General features: G+C 58.4%; 2 protein-coding genes across 3 annotated transcripts; one reads left to right on the top strand and one right to left on the bottom strand.

Annotated features, from left to right (window-relative positions):
• Nucleotides 1-311: 311 nt before the first annotated feature.
• Nucleotides 312-12,514, top strand: TMEM259 (transmembrane protein 259). Of its 2 annotated transcripts, none has more exons than XM_059869875.1 (11): nt 312-938; nt 2,739-3,005; nt 3,274-3,385; nt 5,557-5,667; nt 6,553-6,675; nt 6,996-7,096; nt 7,951-8,008; nt 8,313-8,396; nt 8,888-9,020; nt 9,368-9,467; nt 10,118-12,514. In XM_059869875.1, the coding sequence occupies exons 1-11, from the start codon at nt 714-716 to the stop codon at nt 10,919-10,921; spliced, it is 2,118 nt and encodes a 705-aa protein (XP_059725858.1). In that variant the 5' UTR covers nt 312-713; the 3' UTR covers nt 10,922-12,514. The 2 variants fall into 2 exon arrangements, with proteins under 2 accessions (XP_059725858.1, XP_059725857.1); XM_059869874.1 differs by having other exon boundaries at nt 3,274-3,439.
• GRIN3B (glutamate ionotropic receptor NMDA type subunit 3B) lies at nt 12,448-18,950 on the bottom strand. The gene is made up of 10 exons (XM_059869872.1): nt 18,492-18,950; nt 17,115-17,713; nt 15,625-16,675; nt 15,060-15,205; nt 14,757-14,872; nt 14,434-14,585; nt 14,186-14,350; nt 13,909-13,976; nt 13,455-13,790; nt 12,448-13,074 (listed from the first exon to the last, which is right to left on the bottom strand). The coding sequence occupies exons 1-10, from the start codon at nt 18,948-18,950 to the stop codon at nt 13,038-13,040; spliced, it is 3,129 nt and encodes a 1,042-aa protein (XP_059725855.1). The 3' UTR covers nt 12,448-13,037.
• Nucleotides 18,951-20,461: the final 1,511 nt, after the last annotated feature.

Here is a 20,461-nt window from a genome sequence, read left to right as displayed (position 1 = left end):
CCCTCCACCCGCAGGGCTATTTAAACCTCACAGAGGTCACAACTTTTGCTTCAGTGCTAGTTTGTTTACTCTGCACCTTGAGCATTCCTTTACATGGTCATTCTCCCAGGCGAGGCATTTCAATTTTTTATTCTAAATCTTCCGCTTTGATGAAATATTTGGCATTTTCGAGGCCGAACGACCGGCCCAAGGTTCCGCCTGCGCGCGATGCATGTTGGGATATCTCGTCATTTGCATGGAGGCGGGGCCGGGCCGGAGCGTGTCCTCCGCCGTCCCGTCGTGCCCTGGAAGCGCGTGCGCGCGCACGCGCACGAGCCGCCGTGGCCGGCGGAGGAAAATGGCGGCGGAGCGCTGAGGGACGGGACGGGACCGCTCCGGGACAGCTGAGCCGCTCGCCGCGCCCGGGCCGCGCCGCACCTCCCCGCCCCGCCGAGAGACCCCCATGGCCGCGGGGACATCCCGGCAGCCACGTCCCTGATGCGTCTGTTCCGGCCGCGTAGCTGTCGGTCCCTACTGAGCGCCCAGGCCTGACCCGTCGGGCCTGACCCGCCGCCGCCCCGAGGCGTCTGCGCCGGGCAGGGGCCGGGGAGGGAGACGGAGGCAGCGCCGGTGGCGCGCTCGCGGCCCCTCCGCAGCGCCCGCCCCGCCCCAGCCCGGCCCGCCGAGGAGCAGCAGCATTTTCGGGCCCAGCCCTCACCGGCCTCGCCGTCAGGATGTCCGAGAACCAGCCGAACGCCAACAACCACCACCCGGCCAACAACGCCGGGGCCGCCGGCGGCAACAACCGGGGCGTCCGCAACCCCAACCTCAACCAGAACCCCCTGATCAACGTGCGGGACCGCCTCTTCCACGCGCTATTCTTCAAGATGGCAGTGACCTACGCGCGCCTCTTCCCTCCCTCCTTCCGCCGCGTTTTCGAGTTCTTCGTTCTTCTCAAGGTGAGGGGCAGCTCCTGCCAGCCCGCGGTCGGGCTGAGGGCAGGAGTTTCATTAGAAACACCAAAAGTCGTGCCTCCGCCGGAGGTAGCAGGCTGTGTTTGCACCACGCACACCGAGCTGTCCCCTGAGCTCCCGTGGGCCCCTCCTGTGAGGGAGACATTGGTCTCCGTGGGGGTCCCGGTATTCCCTGCACTCTGGAGCTCTTCCAGATCTGTAAATCAAAAAGAAATTGCTGAGCCAGCTTGCTGGGTAGCCAGGCTGGTGCGAGGCAGGAGAGGTTTCATTTTCTGTTTCCTAGCAATGACACTTTTGGATACATTTCCCCCATGACGTACTGGATTGTTGGAGTTTTGCTGGAGTCTTGTCTTTTCTGGAAGCAGTTAAGGCACAGCCCTGGTCTAACCCTGTTTCTTTCAGTGGTGCCAGGAAGGTGTCACTGTGCTCTGGGGTGACCCCACCTGCCTGCTGGGTGATGGGGACCCTCCCAGAGGGGCCTGTCACTGTCCAGGGGTGGCTGTCCTCAGGTCAGATCCTGCTCCATGGCTTCCAGGGTGGGAAATTAGAGAAAGGAAAAGAGGAGAGCAGCTTGCCATGCAATAGCAGCACACTTGTCTAGGTTTCAGCAAGAAAACATTCAGCACAGCTTGTCTCATGCTGCAGAGATAAGTTTTCTACCCTTTTGGGAGACGTTTGGGTTTTTCACATCCCCGTTCCCTCTCCCAGTTGTACATCTGCATCCTGGCAAATCGTCTGGGACAGGGATAGTGCTAATGGTGCAGTGGTCAGGCAGAGTGGCTGGGAGCAGTTTGTTGTGCTTCTGCCTCTGATCCCAGCTCCTCTTAGAGAAGGAAAAACTTCCTCAGGGCTCTGTGGAGAGCAGCCTGCAGGGTCAGGGGTCAGCAGCCTGCTCCCAGGTCTCCTCCAGCTGCTGGCAGGAGCCCACATTCCCATCCCGAGCCCTGGAATTACCCCAGGCTCTTCTGTGGCTCCTGCAGCCAGGGAGGTAGCTGTGCTTTACCTTCCCTCACATGTTCCTGTGCAGCTCCTCTGCAGAGTGATGTTTACCAGGCTGTTTGTTCATCACAAATAGGTCAGGACAGCGGGGCTGATGAGGACAGAGCAGCGCAGGGTGGCTGGGAAGGGCGCTCTGAGCTCAGCAGTGCCGCTCGCTGTGCCAGCTGTGCTCAGAGCTCTGAACTTTGGACGTCTCTGTTTACTCCAGGGAACAAGTTTTTTTAGTCCACCCTGCTTTGCTGTGGTTTATGGCTGTTCCTGGGATGGAGGCAGGACCGGGAGCTCTGGTACTCTGTGCACGGCCTCGGGGACCAGCTCAACCTTCCCAAGGCAGGACCTGTTCTTTGGGACAACAGATCTGGGTTTGGGTCATCCTGTCCAGGGGTGGGTTGGTTTGCTTTGAGTGTTCTTTATTCTGCCTTTACAAAGCTAGGCGGGGTTCTCGAGGAGGGAAGGGTTGGAAGGTAGGACATGTTTCCATTTCCTTCAGTGTGCCTCATCCCACACTGGTGCTGTGTATGGTCGGTTCTGGGGACGCTGTTGGATGCAGGACCTGAGCTTTCAGAAGGCTGTCACTGTCAGCTCTCATGAGCAGGAGCAGTTGGTTCCTGATGCCTTTGGTGCATTCCCTGCTGGAAGTGCCAAGGTCTGGCTGCTGCCTTTTGATGCAGGGAAACATCAAAGCTCTCGTCCACTTGCCCAGATTATTCTGGTGTTTCACAGGCAGAGAAGAGCTGGTGATAACTAGGGGGTCTGCCAGTGTCTGCCTTGTCTCCTGCCCTTTAGGCTCTCTTTGTGCTCTTCATCCTGGCCTACATCCACATCGCCTTCTCCCGCTCTCCCATCAACTGCCTGGAGCACGTGCGGGATAAGTGGCCCCGCGATGGAATCCTGCGGGTGGAAATCCAGCGCAACTCCAGCCGGGCCCCCATCTTCCTGCAGTTCTGCGGGGTGGAGAAGTTCCCAGGAATGGTGGTTGAGTCCACGACTGAGGAAGAGGAGGAGGAAGAGGAAGAAATGACTGTGGATATGTTTGAAAACAGCTCCATCAAGGTAAGGATGTGCTCTCTGTGTACGCTGGGGGGAAGTCTTGGTTGGAAGTGAAGTCCCTGTGTGATCCCTTGGTCTCCTGGAAACAAAGCCTGTTCCTTGGCTGCTCCTGAGTCCCCACATTGGCCTCTGATGGCTTAACACAGAAAGGAAACCAGAGAAAATGTCCTTTGGGGGGGGTAGGCCTTTGTGTGGATAGAGAGAGCATGGCAGATGAGAGGTACAATAAGGAGGCTGCTGATGTGGTTTTCCTACTCTGGTTTTCCTACAGTTTGAGCTGGATATCGAGCCCAAGGTGTTCCTCAAGCCATCCCGGGTGAGCAGCACTGAGCTGCCCCACAACGACAGCCAGGAGTTCTCGTTTAGTGACACAGCCACTAAAGGTATGCAGCCTCTGCGGGAGACTGTGTCCGAGTTTGAGATGCTAGCCCGAGCAGGTAATCACACCTTCACTGCTACCTGTGCTCCTCCTTCCTCCCATCATCATCCTCCCCACACGTCCCATCCTGGCTCCTTGGGGCACCTGCACAGTGACCTTAAATGTCTTCCCAATGTGTTTACCTGGGGATAATCCTGTCAGTACTAACAGCAGACCCACAACAAACTCTGCCCTGAGGCTGGGTTAGAAAATTTGCCAGGCCAAGAGGTTTCAGATCAACCACAGGTGAACAAAGGCTCTTGGCCTGGCAGGTTTCTGTGGTGATTGGTGTCAGGTATCTCAGATGAGCCTGAACCCCCTGTTCTGATCCATTCACTGTCCCCTGCAGTCCACAGGGATCTCCTGACAGTGACATTCCTTCTAGCATGAGCAGGGTTTGGGCTGTGTTCTGGGTGCTGAGCCAACACCAGCACTTGGAGCAGCCAATTTGCTACAATTAATTAATCCCAAAAGCCACCCAGCGGGTTTTGGTGGATTGCAATACAGCACTGCTGTTCCACTCGGATGTTCCCTGGCCTTATCCCACCCTTTTCCTGCCTGACCTAAGCTGCTCAGGACTTGTAAATTCCAGAGGCAGATTTAGTAGCTTTGTATTATTTAAAATGGAATTCCAGTGTGGAAAAACTTCTGTTTCTAGTGGTTAAGCTAGGAAATCTACTAAGGAATATTTATTTTAAAATAGAGATGTAGAGTTGGATTCTTTGGTTTTTTCCCTCAAAATTTGCAAGAAGTTGGCCTCTTTCACCACACTGCTATCCCTGTGGATGCTGGAATTCTTTGCTCTGCAGACTCACTGGGGTTGTGGCTGTGGAGGAGGAGGATGAGACTGGACACTGTCTTGTTCCTTGGTCTTGCAGTGGATTTGCTTGATGCTCATCCAGAGCTCATTAGTCCTGAATTAAAGGTCATTAAGACCAGAGAGCAGTAAATGTTTTTGGTGCAGGACCTTTATTGCTGGTGCCTGGGCTCTGAGAAGAGTCACGTTGTGCTGGGCTGGGGCACTGGTGGGAAGTCCCTTGTTTTGATGAATGCCTGGTTGGAAATCATCCAGAAAAGGAGAGGAAGAGAACAGGCTGTTACCCAGATTAGTTACAAAATTCACATCTTTAATTCAGTCCCATATACCTGATTTTAATTGTTTTTTCCAGGTTTTTGTTCTTCTCAGTGCACCAATTTTATGTTTAGTCAGAATATTTTACCATGAAAAAAAATTTTATTATACAAAGAAAGTAATTGTTTGTTGATATTTAAACCCTTAATTTCATTTTGAGCTTAAAACTGTTTGTAATGGAATCAAAAGACAAACCAAACAACCCAGCTTGTATTTGCTGCCCAATAAAGGGATCAGGAGATCTCTGTCAGTGCTGGGTCAGGTGTGTCTCTCTTCAGTTCTTGTGTCCCTTTAACTGCCACTGTGGGTGGTGCTGGGAGCTGCCTGACAGCTGCCTTCCCCCTCCTGGAGATACACCCTGGCAGTCTGAAAGAGCAGGGATTAAATTGCTTGGCTCTGGCTTAGCGGGAGGTTTTGTCCTTTCAGAGATGATGTAGCAAAAAAGCATCTCTTTGGAAGCTTTCTTGGAAAAAAAAAACAACAAACTCCAGACCAGGGAAACTTCAGGCCCCACCAGTTTTTGAGAAAGCTGTAATTGCTGCTGCCTTCAGTTCTGACATGTAATTGCAGCAGTGACCTCAGTCCCCTGGGAAGTGCTGGGCTCTTGCCTCTGGAGCATTTACTTGGTGTTCAGCAGGTGTAAAGTGGATTTTCCTGCTGGTTCCTAAACAACATGGGAAGCAGAAATTGAGCAAAGCAAGAACCGGTGGCTCTGGGCTTGCCAGGCAGAGATGTGGGCAGGTTCTGGGCAGAGCTTGGAACTGCTGCCCTGAAGCTTTCCCAGAAGTCCCACATTAAGGACTAATGTCAAGGGCTGTAATTCCAAAGAGTTTGTATTGATTTGTGTTTAATTGGTTGAGAGAAGCCTAGAGCCCACATTTACAACCAGTTCCCTTTTCAAGAACATGATGGGAGGGAGGGAGGGAACCCAGAGGAGCTGTTTCTTCGTGCTGGCTGTTTGCAGATGTGGGTGTTGAGTCTGTGTCCCTGTGTCTCTCTCCCAGTGTGGCCACAGGAGGAGTACATTGTGGAATACTCTCTGGAATACGGCTTCCTGCGCCTGTCCCAGAGCACACGGCAGCGCCTCAGCATCCCCGTCATGGTGGTGACCCTGGGTGAGTGGGAGGCAGCCTGAGCAGGGCAGGGGCTCAGGGGTGAGTACCTGCAGTGCACAGACCTCTACACCATCTCTGGGAACTCTTCCTGAAGCTGATGGTGCTCACTTCCCACGCAGGAGAGCTGCATTGTGCAGCCTGCCTGCCTTTAGTAGGTCACAGCTTTTCAGGAGGAGCTTTCTGAAATGGTGGAGCCTGGTTCAGTGAGCCCTGATGTCATGCCCAGCACAGTTTTCCCACATGGAGCAGGGAAGAGCTCTCTCCCTGGCAGAAGGCACTGAAGCTCTGAGCAGCAGTTAGAGCCTGGTGGCCAGAGCAGCTGTACAGAAGCTGGTGCTCACAGATCTGTCACAGTGTGTGTGCTGCTGTGCCCCTGTGAGCACCAGCAGGTCATTTCCCCAAACAGTGTTCTCCTCTCCTGGCATTTGCTCTGTTAAAACCTGTCCAAGTCAGGAACACAGCCTCAGACCTTCTCCTTCCTATGAACCTCTGTATCTGTTATGCAGCAACCAGAGAGGAGCTCATCACTTCCTCCCACTCAAGCTGAAGCAGAGCTGGATGGGGATTAAGCAGCTTTCCTGTGCAGTAATGAGCAGTCAGGGTGAGCCCCAGAGATAGGCCAAGCCTAGAGGGCAAATTCCCTTTGGGTCTGTGCCAACACACAGTGTGACATCCCTGACAGTCCTTAAGGCCCGACTGCCATTTGCACTTCAGTGTGGCTGGATCTGTCAGGGGATGAGATTTTCCCTCCCAGTCCTCCCAAGTTTGGTTTTACTGCCCCAGGTCCACATGCAGACGCAGCTCTGGTGGCACAAGTATCCCACACCTTGTGCCTTTGTGGCTCCAGCTGTGAGCAGTGTGAAAGGTTTTTTGTGTTCTCTCTAGATCCTACGAGGGATCAGTGCTTTGGGGACAGGTTCAGCCGCCTGCTGCTGGACGAGTTCCTGGGCTACGATGATATCCTGATGTCCAGTGTCAAAGCTTTAGCTGAAAACGAGGAAAACAAAGGTAAGGCCTGGAGGAGTCTCAGCAGAGGCTGCTTGGAGCAGTGGGTGTTTGTTCTGTGGATGCCTGACTATCATCTTCTGACTATTGATTAATCTGTAATGCAGGGAGCAGCTCCCTGTGTTATTGTCAAGGACAAAACGAGAGAGGCAGGAGGGGAGAGGTGTCTGGAAACATGATTTCCTCCCACCTCACTGCCCTGCATGACAATGAGTGCTGCCCTGAGGATTTGCTCCAAATCCTGTTTCTTTAGCGGGCACTGGAGCTTGGTTCTTAGTTTGTGGCTTAATCACACTGAGCTCATGTTTGTGCTTTTTCTCCAGGTTTCCTTCGCAACGTGGTGTCTGGGGAGCATTATCGCTTTGTCAGCATGTGGATGGCCAGGACCTCCTACCTGGCAGCCTTTGTCATCATGGTCATCTTCGTAAGTCACTGAGCTGGGCAGTGCCTGACCTCAGCCTGGTGCTGGGCAGTGAGTGGTTGGTGTTACAGCAGAGCTCTCATCTGCTTTTTTAAAGTGTAGTTGGTGGAGGATGAGGCTCTACTCTGGGGCATGTTTTTCTTTGTTTGGGTTTTTTTTAAAGTTCCTGAAGTCCACCGGTGGAATGAACAGTAGGGCTGATCTAAAATGCAGTGTTGTTTTTGTTGTCAAAAGGGAGCTGCTGCTAATTTCTAAGTGTCCTTAAAACACTCCAGCTGTCAGTACAGGGTGCAGACCTTTGTCCCCTGAGACTTTTAAGAACAGCCCAGACTGATTTGCCAGGAGTGATCAAGATAAACCAAGTGATGATGTGTGAGACGAGGTGTTTTCAGATACACATCAGACAAGATCCCAAGCCATAACTACCTGGTGTTTGTTGTCTTGGGTGGCTGTGGGTGACTGTCTCTTTGTGTGTGGCTGTCCCACCCATGGGGCAGGTCTGTGCACAGTCACACTGTGGGCACTGAGGAGGAACCGAGTGCAGGGAGGAGCGGGATGGAGGATGGGAAAATCCCTGCTCCCAGCTCTGTGTGTTGGTGTGGCCCCAGTGCAAACATTCAGGGTTGGTCCCTTTACAAACAAATCCCTTACTGTCTGTTCCCCTGCAGCAGCACAGAGATTAATTGCTGTTTGTGAAGCTCTAATTACTCTTTGGGAAATGGCTCTGCACAGCTCCAGCTAATGAACGTGGGATGTGCAAGCCCAGGCTCGCCTGGGTCTGTGCCGCACTGCGATTCCGAGTGACTCCCTGCACCCGTGGGGCTCTAATCTGCCTCCCCTTCTCTCTCCTGTTCCAGACTCTCTCTGTCTCGATGCTGCTGCGCTACTCACACCATCAGATCTTTGTCTTCATTGGTAAGGACTGGCTGAGGAGTTTGGGTCGTGCTGGGCACTGTGCCTGCTGCAGTACGGGGCGTTGTAGAGTCACAGCAGGTTTGGGTTGGAAGGACCTTGAGGATCATTAGTTCCAGTTTAGAAGGGTAGCTGCATGGGGAGTAGATCCTTCTGCTCCCAGTCACTTGCCAGGGCTTATTCTCTGTCCTGAGAAGGATTGGCTGGGGAGAGAGGATGTGGCTGCACTGAGCAGACAGTACTGTGGGGTGGAGAGTTCTGTGGCCCACCATCTTCTCCGTGCCTCAGCCTGTTTTTCCTCTTGCAGTTGACCTGTTACAGATGCTGGAGATGAACATGACCATTGCGTTCCCTGCTGCTCCACTCCTCACTGTCATCCTGGCTCTGGTCGGTAAGGACTTGCTTCACTGCTTGTGTCTGCAGCACATCCCTCTGGGATCTGTGGGAAGTCTAATTCCCTGTTCCCAGCTGGCCGCAGCAGGTGGTTACTGTGGCTGCTCATCACAAGGCAGAAGGCTCTGGAATTTGATGGCACAGTGAGCTCCATTGTCCTTCGGGGTCCCCTGGAAAAGCAGCAGTTTGTTGGGAAATCCCAGAATCCAAAGCTTTGTATGGCCCTGGAGGTTGTTGCAGACTTGCACTGTGTGGCCACGTTGCATTTGTACAATTTTAATTTAAAAAGCAGCAAAATTTCTCAAAATCTGTACTGTGGGATTCAGCTGATCCGTGGGACGTGGCAGGCAGAGCATTCTTGGCCGTAGCTGCTGCCATAAGCAAAGCCCAGTTACCTGCCCTGGGCAGGTGCAGTCACAGGCCTGCTCTGAGGTGACAGGGGACCCCTTGCCATGCCCTGCCATGTGCTGATGTCCCTTCTGTCCCCAGGTATGGAGGCCATAATGTCTGAGTTCTTCAATGACACCACAACTGCTTTCTACATCATCCTCATCGTGTGGCTGGCGGACCAGTACGACGCCATCTGCTGCCACACCAACACCAGCAAGAGGCACTGGCTCAGGTAAGGGCTGCCTGTGGCCACATTCCCTCTGCCTGTCCTCCCCCAGCTGCTCTGAGTCCTTCCCAGCACTCCAGGCACAACGGCCTCCACTCCTAAGGGTATTATTTCTGTGGCTGCTTGGGAGCTGCCCCACACATCACAGGGTCCAAAGTGCAATTTTTCCAATTTGGATTTGGGCCTGGGTCTTGGAATCACCTTGATCTTCTTGTTTTGTCCTGTTCATAGACAGGCAACTCTAATTGTCTGTTAATGAGTCTGTGTCACGCCCTGTGGGGTGCCCCATCTCAGGCTGGTATTGGGAGAGAAGTGAGCTCTCATTTTTCCTGATTTCTTTCCTTCTTGTCCAGATTTTTCTACTTGTACCACTTTGCCTTCTATGCCTACCACTACCGCTTCAACGGGCAGTACAGCAGCCTGGCACTTGTCACCTCCTGGCTCTTCATCCAGGTGAGTTCCTGCAGGGCTGCTGCACCTTGGGGGGCTTGGTCAAACTTCCTCTCAGGCTGGGTTGGAGGGAAGGATCCTTATTTCTGTAAGAGATGGAATTAAGCCTGGTTTGGAAATGGAGCAGCAGAATGAGGCTCTGGATGTTTGGATTGCTGCCTCCAGTCCAGCCATGGGACTGACAATAACCTGATGCCACAGGGGTGTTGGGAAGGATTGCTGTCCTGTCCTTCTAGAATAAATCCTGGGGAGGGTCTGCTTTGCAGAGGAGCTGTTCAGGTCTGTGCAGTGAGGATGCTGATGGGATCAGCTCCAAGCTTATGACTGATATCCTGGATCAGGCATACCTGTTGAGTGAATTTGGTTGTTGACCTGCTGCAGGGTGGGGACAGGGAATAGAGGATGGGCCAGAGGAATGCTGTCATCCTTCTTTTCCCAGCCTTTGAAAGCAAAGAGGGGTTGTACTCTTTGCCTGTCTTTAGAGAGAAACTATAAAGCAGCTTGCAGTAGTCATAGTGGAAGGGATAAATCTTTCCAAACTTGCTGCTGACCTTCTGGGTGTCAGAGCAGCAGGATTCAGAAGTTTGGTTTACTTGGGATGTGGTGACCTGTGACCCAGGCCCAGGGTGACACTTTTCCCTTTCCTCCGCCAGCACTCGATGATTTACTTCTTCCACCACTATGAGCTGCCAGCCATCCTGCAGCAGATCCGGATCCAGGAGATGCTGCTGCAGAACCAGCAGGTCGGGCAGGGCACCCAGACCACGCTGCAGGACAACCTCAACAACAACACCACGGCTGCTCCAGTCGAGGCCGGGGGCCGCCGAGCCCCGCTGGCCCCCGGGCCCCTCGGCGAGGGCGGCGGCCCGGCCGCCCTGACCCCCGGCGAGGCCTCCAGCGTCATCGCCGCCGCCGCCTCCGTGGGCAGTGACCTGAACTGGGTGGCCGAGACGGCCGCCATCGTCACAGAGGCCTCGTTCCTGTCTGACCTGAGCACGACCCTCCTGGAGCCCACCGTGGTGCACGAAGGCGTGGCCAACGGGACCCCTCAGGAGGCGGCCACGGCCTCCGGCTTGGTCGCCCGCATCAGGGTCAGCAGCGAGCACCCGGAGACAGCCATGGGCTCCATCACCATCGAGGTCACCTCAACGTCCGTGGTGGCTGCAGCAGATGCTTCTCCCGCTGCTGGGGCTGCCCCCCTTGCCCTGCTGCAGGAGGGGAAGGTCCCCAGCCCCTCCCTTCCCAAGCAGACTGAGGCTCTCGAGGGCTCAAACAGCCGAGCAAAACCCGGTGGTAAAAACTGCACAGGCAGCAGCAGCATGGCAGAGTCCCTGCCAGCCTCGGGGGGGGACAGTGACCAGGACAGAGGTTTGGAGGACCGGGGGGAGAGCAGCCCCTGCCCAGCACCAGCAGAGAGAACGCCCAGCTCAGAGCCAAGCTCCAGGAACCTGTCCTGAGCCCCGTTGCTGTCACTCTGGACTGCCAGGAAGACATTTGGATTTTGTTTGTTACTGTTTCTCACTTCACCATCATCCTTAACCCATGGATCCCTCTGAGCCGAGCTGGAGCAGCTGGGACAGGGCAGGGCTGCTGTGACCTCCCTCCCCTAGGAAAGGCACTGGGGGGCTGTGGGAAGGATAGGGGGTTTTGGTCCCCTGGCCCACATGGCTCCAGGGCTCTTCTGAGGCCACAGGTGAGCCAGCTACCTGTTCCCACCCTGCCCTGCTTGTGCCCTGGCTTTTCCTTGTCCCCCAATCCCTGGCTTTGCCCCTGCAGCTGTGTTTGCAGTCCAGGTGCTGATCCCAGGTGGGAGCTGACCTGGGGTAGGCCACAGTTGTGGCAGCTTTGTGGTTAGAGTAGGAGTGGATAGAGCAGGCAGAGTGTCCAGCCCCTGTGGGAGAGCCATAGAGGCAATTCCTGGTCACCTTTCCTGCCTCTGAGGGGAGGAGGAGCTCTTACCTTGCCCAGGCACAAAGTCTGCCCAGGCTAGGGCACAACCAAAGCAGAAAGCTGCAGTTCAGCCCCTTTTTTCTGTCCTTAAATTTCCCTTGGTGGGTGGGTTGGGAGGTGGAAGGTGCTGTGTGCAGGTGGGAGCTGCCATCCCTGGAGCCGTGAGTGATGCTTGGAGGGAGCTGTGGGGTGAGGGCAGCAGCTCTGTCCTGCACAGCTCTGCTCTGGGTGAAGCAGCTGCTTTCCAGTGCCTTGTCCCTCCTGGGGGACACGTCTGTGTTTAGGATCAGCCTCATCCCAGAGGAGAGAGTGGCTCCTCGTGCCTGGATTGTTGCATGAGCTGGTTTAACAAAGAACCAAAACACTAAGGCCAAGACATTTCAGCTGGTTTTCCCACATTTCCCTGGCAGTGGAGCTGAGGCTGACAGAACCTGACCTCTACCAAGAGGCTGAGCTGGGGGGGCTGTCTGTGGGCCCCTGCAGAGGGGCCAGATCCATGCCAGGGTGTGCTGGAAGGAGGGTTTGTGCAGGGAGGTGGAGCAGAGTGAGGAAGGATGACGCTCTGGGAGAACCATGGTGGTACAGGGCAGGGACAGGAGGTGACATGTGGGCACTTAGCTCTTGGGGACAGCTGGGTCCCTGCACAGGTGTCCCCGAGTTCAATGTTTTTCCCCTATGGCTGAGCAGTGTCTGGAGTCCATCCCCCTCGGGGGGCTCCGTGCGTTTCAGTGTTACCTTATCAACACGGGGGGGGCTCAGAGCCCCCTCCTCACCCCTCTGCCTTTCCCACCTGGGTGCCCCCTTATTGTTTTTTCCTTTTTACCTGGAGCAGCCATGGTGCTGCTCCAGGGCAGGGGGGACCCTGCTGTGACCAGCAGGTCAAATCTTGCTGCTGCCAACACTCCTAAGAAGGGACCTTGTGGCCAACTGGCTCCCAGGCTCTGGAGTGCCAGGAATGACCATAGGCTTTTCAGAGGAGTGGGTGGGAGGGGAAGGGGGACACCAAACCAAATGATTTGATGAATGAAGAGTAGAGTTCATTCTATTTAATTAATGTACAAAATGTGTTTGTATATAATAATAAATATTATCTCTTAACAGCTCCTGCAGTGCTACCCCATGTCCTGCCCCCCACGGCTGTGCTGGGCTGATGTGGGGGAGTCCCGGGGGCAGGGGGGTGCAGCGAGGTGAATGCTCAGTCCTGGGGGTGCCTCCTCCTGCCGTCCTGGGCTGTCACCATCTGTCCCCTTGCAGTGTGCAGGGGCGGTGGCAGGGCAGAGGGCTGAGCACCAGCCCTGTCCCGGCTGTGCTCGGTGGAGCCGGGCAGCCTCCGTGCCAGGGGAGGGACTGCAGGGCTGGCTCCTTCCACAGCCGCCTGCAGTGGCATGGGGAGCTATTCCTTATCCTCAGGGGCGTGCAGAGCCCTGAGCCGAGCCTGTTCTGCTCCCCGTGCAGCGTCTCCATCCCTCACCCTCTGCCCCAGGAAAGCTCCAGTTCTGCTTTGCGGTGGCTCTGGGATCAGCCCGGTTTTGGAGCTGGAGCTGCCTCTCCCGAGGGAGGTTCCGGTCTCGGCCTGTCCTCCTGACCCGTGCATGTGGGAGCTTCCTCTGCCTCCTCCTCCTCCTAATCACGGCCATCCTGCGGCGGGGCTGAGCTGGGCCTGCGGAGGAAGGAGGGGAAGGGGAAGGGTTGCTCTCAGCCAGCCCTGGCTGCATTTGGGGAAGAGGAAAAGCAGACTTGGTCCTCCTTCGTCATCTTTATTTACGTGGTGTAAAAACAGAGTGGGGGTGCGGGGCTGAGCTTTGTCCAGGCACTGCAGGGACCTCTCACCTAACTCAACCCTCCAAAAACAATCCCCCGGTCCTTCAAGCCCTCACTGCCAGCAGAAGGGACAGGGGCAAGAGACAAAGGCTGCAGAGATGGGGCAGCCCCAGGACATCCCCCCTCCCTTTTTTCCTCCCACTCCCCCTGTGAGCTGGAGGAGCGCCTGCCCTGCCCTGCCCCTGGGATGTTTTGGGGGGTCCCTGCCCCCCATCTCACCTCTCCTCCCGGTGTTCCTCGGTGGCCAGCGGGGCGGGCAGTTGCCGGCCGCCCTTGGTGGTGCCCAGCACGGACACCAGCTCGCTCTTCCTCAACAGCGCCGCCCGCAGCTGCTCCCGCATCTCCTGGATCTTCTCCTCCAGCTCCCGGAGCTCGTTCTCACCGGCCGCTCTGTCCAGGGGCTGCGGCGGCCGCCCGTTCCCGGGGTGCCACGGAGGGGACCCCTCGGCCTCCGGGGGGGCTTTGTCCAGCTGGAAGCGCACCCGCCGTGCCTCCTTCCGCAGGGCGCTCCAGGGCTGCGCTGCCGCCGGGGCCGACCTCGGCTCCGGCTCGCCCCTGTGTGGGGAGGGCTGAATTGGGATCTGGCTGCTCTGGGGTCCCTCCGCAGCCCCATAGAACTCTGGCTGTCCACGAGGAGGAGGAGAGGAGGGCAAGCTCCCAGTCCCAGCTGTACCTCTGCTCCAACTTCAGCTGCTGGCTCTTCCTCTCCTCCGTGCCCATGTTCAGAGCCCGATGGATTTTCTGTGGGGAACATGGCAAGAGTGAGCTGGGGGGGATGGATTACAGGTTAACAGGCCAGGGATTAATTGGAGGGTGATGATCTGGAGGTGATGGTTCGGGACTTAAACAGGGGTTTGGAAAAGGGCACAGGTGATGGAATTTAAGAGGGAGCAGCGACATGGAGTTAGGGGTCTTTGGGGTGCTGTGTGAGCCCCTTCCCCTGGCCCCACCTGGCTCGTGTGCAGCCAGTAGTTGAATTTCTTCTTGCGGCGGATGCGGGGCAGGACGAGGCGGTAGAAGACGTGCTCGCCCAGCGAGGTGAGGAGGGAGCCGCTCAGCCCGATGCACAGCAGCACGAACAGCCCCGAGAAGTGGTAGATGCCCATCTGCAGGGTCTGCGGGCGGCAGGGGGTGTGGGCTGGGCTGCGGGAGGGGTCAGACAGAGCCCAGCGCACCCCCAGCCGAGGCGGCGCCGCACCTCAGTGACGGCGAAGACGCGTTTGCCGCAGGGCACCATCTTGTACCACTTGTCGTGCAGGAGGTCGATGAACCCCGAGGACTTGTAGCGGCTGATGAACTCGGAGACGTTGGAGGTCAGCGGGGAGTTCTGGGGGAGGCCGATGCCGTAGCCTGGCCCCGGTGAGGGGGAGAGAGGGAAGCAGTGTTGGGACGGAGGGTGGAGCCCCCAGTGCCCACCACGGAGGGGGCACCGCCCCACCCTGTGTGGTTGTGGCAGGGCACGACCCCAGCCCCATCACACACACACAGCAGAACCCCCTTCCCAGCGCAGCCCCCCCAAACCTTCGATGGCGAAGGGTTTGCCCACAGTGAGCAGTTTGCAGTCAGAGTCGATGGAGACCTCATAATCCAGCAATGACTTGTCCATGATGAAGGCGTTGAGCTTGGCAGGCTCTGTCCTGTGGGGACGTGGGGGGGGATGCTCAGGGAGGGGCTGCTCCCCCCTTGCCCAGCGTCCCCCCAGCCTGACACCCCTTCCAGAGGTGGGGGGCCCTGGAGGCTGCACAGGCTCCAGGACTGGAGCAAAAGATGCCCAGGGAGGGGTAAAAGGTAGGGTGAACCCCTCATGCTCTCCCTGCCCCTCACTTGAGCATGGTGACGCCGTCGGGGGTGGTGGGGACATTGTAGCGCCGCATGTACTCGTGCATCTCAGGGAAGCTCTTCTTGATGTACTCCTCAGCACTGCTCTCCCACACCGTGCCGAAGCGGAAGCCCTGTGAGGGGTGATGGAGCTGGAAGGAGGCACCAGAGCATCAGCACTCCTGGCCCCAGGAACGTGTCCCCACTCCCTGAGGATGTGTCCCCAGCCCTGAGTCCCAGGCACGGTGTCTGGGCAGCCTCAGACGTGCAGCAGCTCTTGGGGGTGTCTGGAAAGAGCTTCCCCAAGAGCAGCCTCAGCCCGAACTCAGCCCACTTCCCCCTGCCCTGGAGCTGAGGCTGGCATTTAACACCAGTGGCACACACACACAAAGCTTTCTGCAGGTCTCAAAGACCACCCCCCACTCTTAGAAGGGGCCAAGATGTAGGACTGGGGCTGGAGAGAAGAAGGAAGGTGCAAAAGGAAGGACAGGACCCCCCTCAGCTCCTACCCTGGCATTCAGCCCTCTCCCAACTTCTCCCAGCCATCTGAAGCAGCAGGACACTCGCTCACCTTTGGGTCGTGGATGCCTGAGAGCTCCTCGAAGGTCTTGTCCCCCACCATGACAGCTGCCAGGTTGGCTGTGTAGCTGGAGAGCACCAGGAGGCAGAAGATGGCCCAGAGGTTCATGAGGAAGCGGCCGGTGCAGCACTTGGGCGTCTTGCTGGACACAGTGCGCCCAAAGAGGATGGCGTAGCAGAGATTGAGGGCTGAGGAGTAGGAGAAGATCTTCATGCGGTTGCGCCCGTGGGGGGTCATTCCATAGGGGCTCTTCCACTCATAGAGGGTGAGGAAGAGTGCGGTCATGTGCAGCGCCACGAAGATGCCCACCCACATGGTCCAGTGCAGGGGCCACATGAAGGCCCCGATGGGCGACGCCGTGTCCTTGGTCCTCACCAGGATGCCCAGGCTGGTGGAGAAGAAGGGGCTGGTGAAGTCGATGACTTTGCTCCGGGCCGAGTTGATGCTGAAGGAGGTGACGGCCATGTGGGCCGTGCCACTGAGCAGGTCCCCCACCAGTCCCGTCCAGCGCCCGTTCTTCCAGGCGCCATATTTCCCATCACCCACGATGTACAGCTCGAAATCAAAGGCCATGTCCTCGGCCAGCTTCTCCAGCAGGTCGATGCAGTACCCATAGCAGCATTTCTTGTACTCCTGTGGCACTGATCCGTTGCCACTGCCAATCTTCTCAAAGAGGGTGTCCAGCACGGCCGAGTCGTTTGTGCCGGGGTCCAGGCAGAGCTGCCCGGCCGGGCAGTTCCCTTCCTCATCCACCTCCCTGGTGAAGACAAAGGGGTGCTCCACCAATGTCACCACCCGCAGCCGTGTCCGGGCCCCCTCGGCCGCCTCGCCAGGGCTCCTGTGCTGCCGCTGGCTCTGCCACATGACCTCCTCCAGCTCCAGCTTGCCGTGGCTCCAGGTGCCCACTGTCATCCAGGTGGGGACCCCCTGCGAGTCCCTGCGCAGGCTCCAGATGCGGAACTGCTGCTCTGGCCTCACCAACGCCGTGTTCTCCACGCGCACCAGCCCCGTCTGGCCAGGGAAGGAGGTGTTGGCCAGGAACCTGCCAAGGGAAGGGTTTCACTGCTCCAGTGCTCAGGGTCAGCTGGGACCAAGGGATGGGGCTGGGAGCTTGGAGCGGGATGTGCCCGACACGGACAGGGACAAGGTCAAGGAGGAGCAGCAGGATCCAGCCCTGCTGCACTGCCCCGCAGCTCGCCGTGCTGCCAGGGCCAAGAGTTATTAATATTTATAGAGTGACCATGCTCAGGCAGTGTTAAGGAGATCTGAAGTGACACATCCCCCTGTGCAGTGCTAACCATGTCCTGGGGGTCTGAGCCCCATGGCGATGGCTGCACACACTGGGAACAGCACTGCACTGAGCTCAGGGGTCCCCTGGCTCTCCCATTACCCCATCCCAGGTCTGGGGCAGAACCCTCCCATGCACCCCAATACCACAGAACCAAGATGGGGGAAAAGAGGAGCCCCCAGCACCCCCTTACCGGGCAAGGAAGAGCCCCGGGGACTCGCTGCCTGCCCGGTGCCTCTCATTGCAGTTTCCCGTGGTCTGCAGCTGTGTGGGGTCAGGGAGGCCGTGGGCAGCATGGGCAATGGCCTGGGACACCAGTCCCACCATGTCCTGCACGAAGAGCTCCAGGGGTGGCTGGCTGACCTCCCCAAAGGCTAGCAGCCCTGGGGGCAGGCCCTCGGTCTGCAGCTCACTGGTGCTGAGTGGGAAGCCCAGCATCCAGTGGAATTCCTGAGGTGGCAGCCCCAATTCCTCAGCAGCCTGGAAGACGAGTCGAGCACGGCGCAGGTCACAGCCCAGCAGCAGCACCGGGCTGGAGAGGCTCCTGACACGGTCCCCGTGCTGCTGCAGGTAGCGGGTGGCCCTGGGCTCATCCAGGTAGCCCAGGTCCAGGACAGTGCGGAGGAAGAGCTGGGAACGTTGGGCCCAGAGGTCGAGGAAGCCGTCGATGTCCCAGGGGTGGCAGAGCACCAGGCTGGTCTCCTGCCAGTCGTTGGCCTGCAGGACGCTCACCAGCACATCCACCAGCATCTCTGGGGAGCTCTGCCGGTCCATGTGGAAGTGGAAGGGACTCTGCCAACACACGAGGGTCTTGGCTGTGCCCCTGCCCGTGGGAAGAGCCCAGAGGCAGCACCAGACATGGACCCACCTGCTCTGAGGTCATCCCACACTCCCTGGCCATCCCCTGCCCAGTTCCTGTCTGGGATGCACTGCCAGGACACATCCCAGAGCCCTTCGGAGACAGAATGGAGTGGGGACTGGGGCTGAGGGCTGCAGAGGTTCCGGAGGAACCAGGGAACTTACCTTGGCATGAAAGCTGGAATTGGGTCTGGGATAGAGCTGGGCAAGGAGCCAGGAGAGAACTGAGATGGGAGCTGGGATAGAGCCAGGACAGGGCTGGAATGAGGGCCAAGAGGGGGCTGGAATAGAGCTGAGATGGGAGACAGAGAGCCAGAATGGGGCACAGGATGAGGCTGGGGTAGAGGCAGGATGGAGGTGAGAATGAGGATGGGATGGGGCAGGGGTGGAAGAGAAGACAGCGGGAGAACAGAGCCGGGATGGAGCCCGGAGGTAGTCAGGATGCAGCAAGGACGAGTGGCTGGGATTCCGAATTGGAGCTGGAATCGAAGCCGGGATCGGGATCGGAGGCAGGTCCGAGCCGGGAGGAGGACCCGCGGAATAGAGCCGGTATGGAGTCGAGACGAGGATCGGGATAGAGCTGGTATGGATCTGGGACGGGGATCGGGACAGGAGCACGGACGGAGCCGGGACGGGAGCAAGGACGGAGCCGGCGAGCAGGGACGGGAGAGGGGACGGGAGCTGCGTGCAGTGCCGGCGCTGCGGGTCTCACCTGCGCTCGGAAAGGCAGCGGCCAGCGGGTGTCCAGGATGCTGACGAAGGGGACCTGGAGGGCGGCGGCGAGGAAGTCGACCTGAAGCAGCTCCCGGCGGGAGCGGGGCAGCGCCAGGACGGCGGCCACGCCGCGCCCCGCCAGCACCCCGCACAGCCACCGCGCCAGCGAGCCGGGGTCCCGCGCCGCCGGGCCGCCCCCCACCACCTCCAGGCTGAGGTTGTGGGGCAGCGTCACTTCCCCGGGGCTCCCCCCAGGGCCGGTACCGGTACCGGCGGCTCGGGCCAGCGCGGCGCGGAGCCGGGCGCGGGCTGGCGCGGGCGGCAGCAGCGCCCCGAGGCGCACGGTGGGTCCGGGGCTGGGGCCGAGGCCGGGAACCGGGACGCGGCAGGGTTGCGGGTGTCCCCCCGCCACCCCCAGAGCCGCCGCCAGCAGCCAGAGCGCCCGCAGCCCCGCCATGCACCCCGCACCGGCCCCGCACCGGCCCCGCCGCTCTGCGCTCCGCCGGGGACGGCTCCGGCTACGGGCAGGGACCTCCGGCCGGGTCCCGCCGGGACACCCCCTCCCCGGGTAGCGCCGAGGCCCCGCAGCCCCCGGTGCGCGGTGGGTCACGCCGGACCCGGCCCATGCAGCGCCGGACCCGCCCGCAGCCGCCCCGTCCACGCCCACGCACGGCGCGGGTTCCCCCCTCCCTGCGCCCCGCAGCAAAGGGGGCCCCCACCCGCGCGGTGCTGCCCTGCGAGCGCTGCCACCCTGGGGTCCCCTGGCACAGATGCCCGCTGATCCCAGGGGGGTCCCGGCTACCTCTGGATGTTCCTCCTCTTCCTCCTCCTCATCCGCCTCCTCCGGCCCCCGACGGAAAGCCCCTGGGGTGGGTCCCGAGCCGTGAACTGCCGCCTCCATCCCGGTAAAGACCCCCAGCCCGACCCCTCTATCCCTCTTCAGTCTGAGGTGCAGCTTCAGTATCGGGGGGGTCCCAAGGCCCAGAGGTTCCAGGGCTGAGTGATTCCTTCTGCTGGATGGGGAAGGGGAGAAGGGCAGCAGCAGCACAGCCTTCCTCTGCTGAGGGAGGGGATGCGGGGTCACCATCCTCATCCTCATCCTCAGCAGGGAAACTGAGGCTCAACCCAGCCCAAGGGTCCCTGCCACCAGCACACAAACACCAGCAACCGGGGCCGTAGCCACGCTAAATTAATAAGGAAAAATGAAGGATGGAGCCAAAATCCATCTGGCAAAACGTATCGATTCATGTAATATCGATAAATGTAATGAGTCACAGCTAATGAATTCTCCTGCGGAGCGGGACCTGCAGGGAGGGCAGCTCAAATCCTGCCAGAGCACGGAGGGTCATGAGGGGCTGGTCTCCCCCTGACCACGGCCCCCTTGCAGCTCCTTCTCACAGGGATAAACACAGGACAGCCCTCACTGTTCATGCAAGGGGGGCAGCAGAGTCTTGGAGTGAAAAAGCCCCCCCAAACACCAGGCACAGCACAGGGGGGGCTCTCTGGGGAGCCCCATCCTCCCTTTTGCTCTAAGTGCAGCACCCCAACAGGAACCCCACTGTGGGATGACTGGGAGGGAGCACTGGGGTCTGGGGTTTTTTTTTGGGCTCCCTGCAGCAGGGATGTGCCCCCACCTCTTGCCCCACTGCAGCCCCTGGCTCTGGGTGACAGTCCCTGCTGCAGCTGATGAATGTTGATCCAAAACGTTGGGAGGAAGAGGAGGAGCAGGAGAGGAAGGGAAAGGAACAGCTCCAGTGATTAAGCTAAAAGCATTTTCTCGGGAACTGGCGGGAGCTGGGGATGCTTGGATGCTCTGGTTTTAAAATGCACTTTAAATCATCTGCACTTGGTGTACTGAATGGGAGGGGGGGATGACACAGAGGGGTGGCCAGGGAAAACCTCAACACCCTGTAGGGACAGGGAAGGACCCTTGGGGTGAAGGCAACTGGGCAGTTTGGGGATAAGGAA

The sequence above is a fragment of the Haemorhous mexicanus genome, chromosome 29 (genome assembly GCF_027477595.1).
Source record: "Haemorhous mexicanus isolate bHaeMex1 chromosome 29, bHaeMex1.pri, whole genome shotgun sequence".
NCBI lineage: Eukaryota > Metazoa > Chordata > Aves > Passeriformes > Fringillidae > Haemorhous > Haemorhous mexicanus.
This window is presented reverse-complemented; position numbering and strand designations above follow the sequence as displayed.

Excerpts from the sequence above, each read along its gene's own strand:
- TMEM259 (XM_059869874.1), top strand. The coding sequence starts at position 714 with ATGTCCGAGAACCAGCCGAACGCCAACAACCACCACCCGGCCAACAAC. Across the intron at positions 5,668-6,552 it reads CGTCATGGTGGTGACCCTGG|ATCCTACGAGGGATCAGTGC; the intron begins GTGAGTGGGAGG and ends TGTTCTCTCTAG. Across the intron at positions 8,009-8,312 it reads TCAGATCTTTGTCTTCATTG|TTGACCTGTTACAGATGCTG; the intron begins GTAAGGACTGGC and ends TTCCTCTTGCAG.
- GRIN3B (XM_059869872.1), bottom strand. The coding sequence starts at position 18,950 with ATGGCGGGGCTGCGGGCGCTCTGGCTGCTGGCGGCGGCTCTGGGGGTG. Across the intron at positions 14,586-14,756 it reads CAAACCCTTCGCCATCGAAG|GCTACGGCATCGGCCTCCCC; the intron begins GTTTGGGGGGGC and ends CACCGGGGCCAG. Across the intron at positions 13,791-13,908 it reads CAGCTGAAGTTGGAGCAGAG|GGGCGAGCCGGAGCCGAGGT; the intron begins GTACAGCTGGGA and ends CTCCCCACACAG.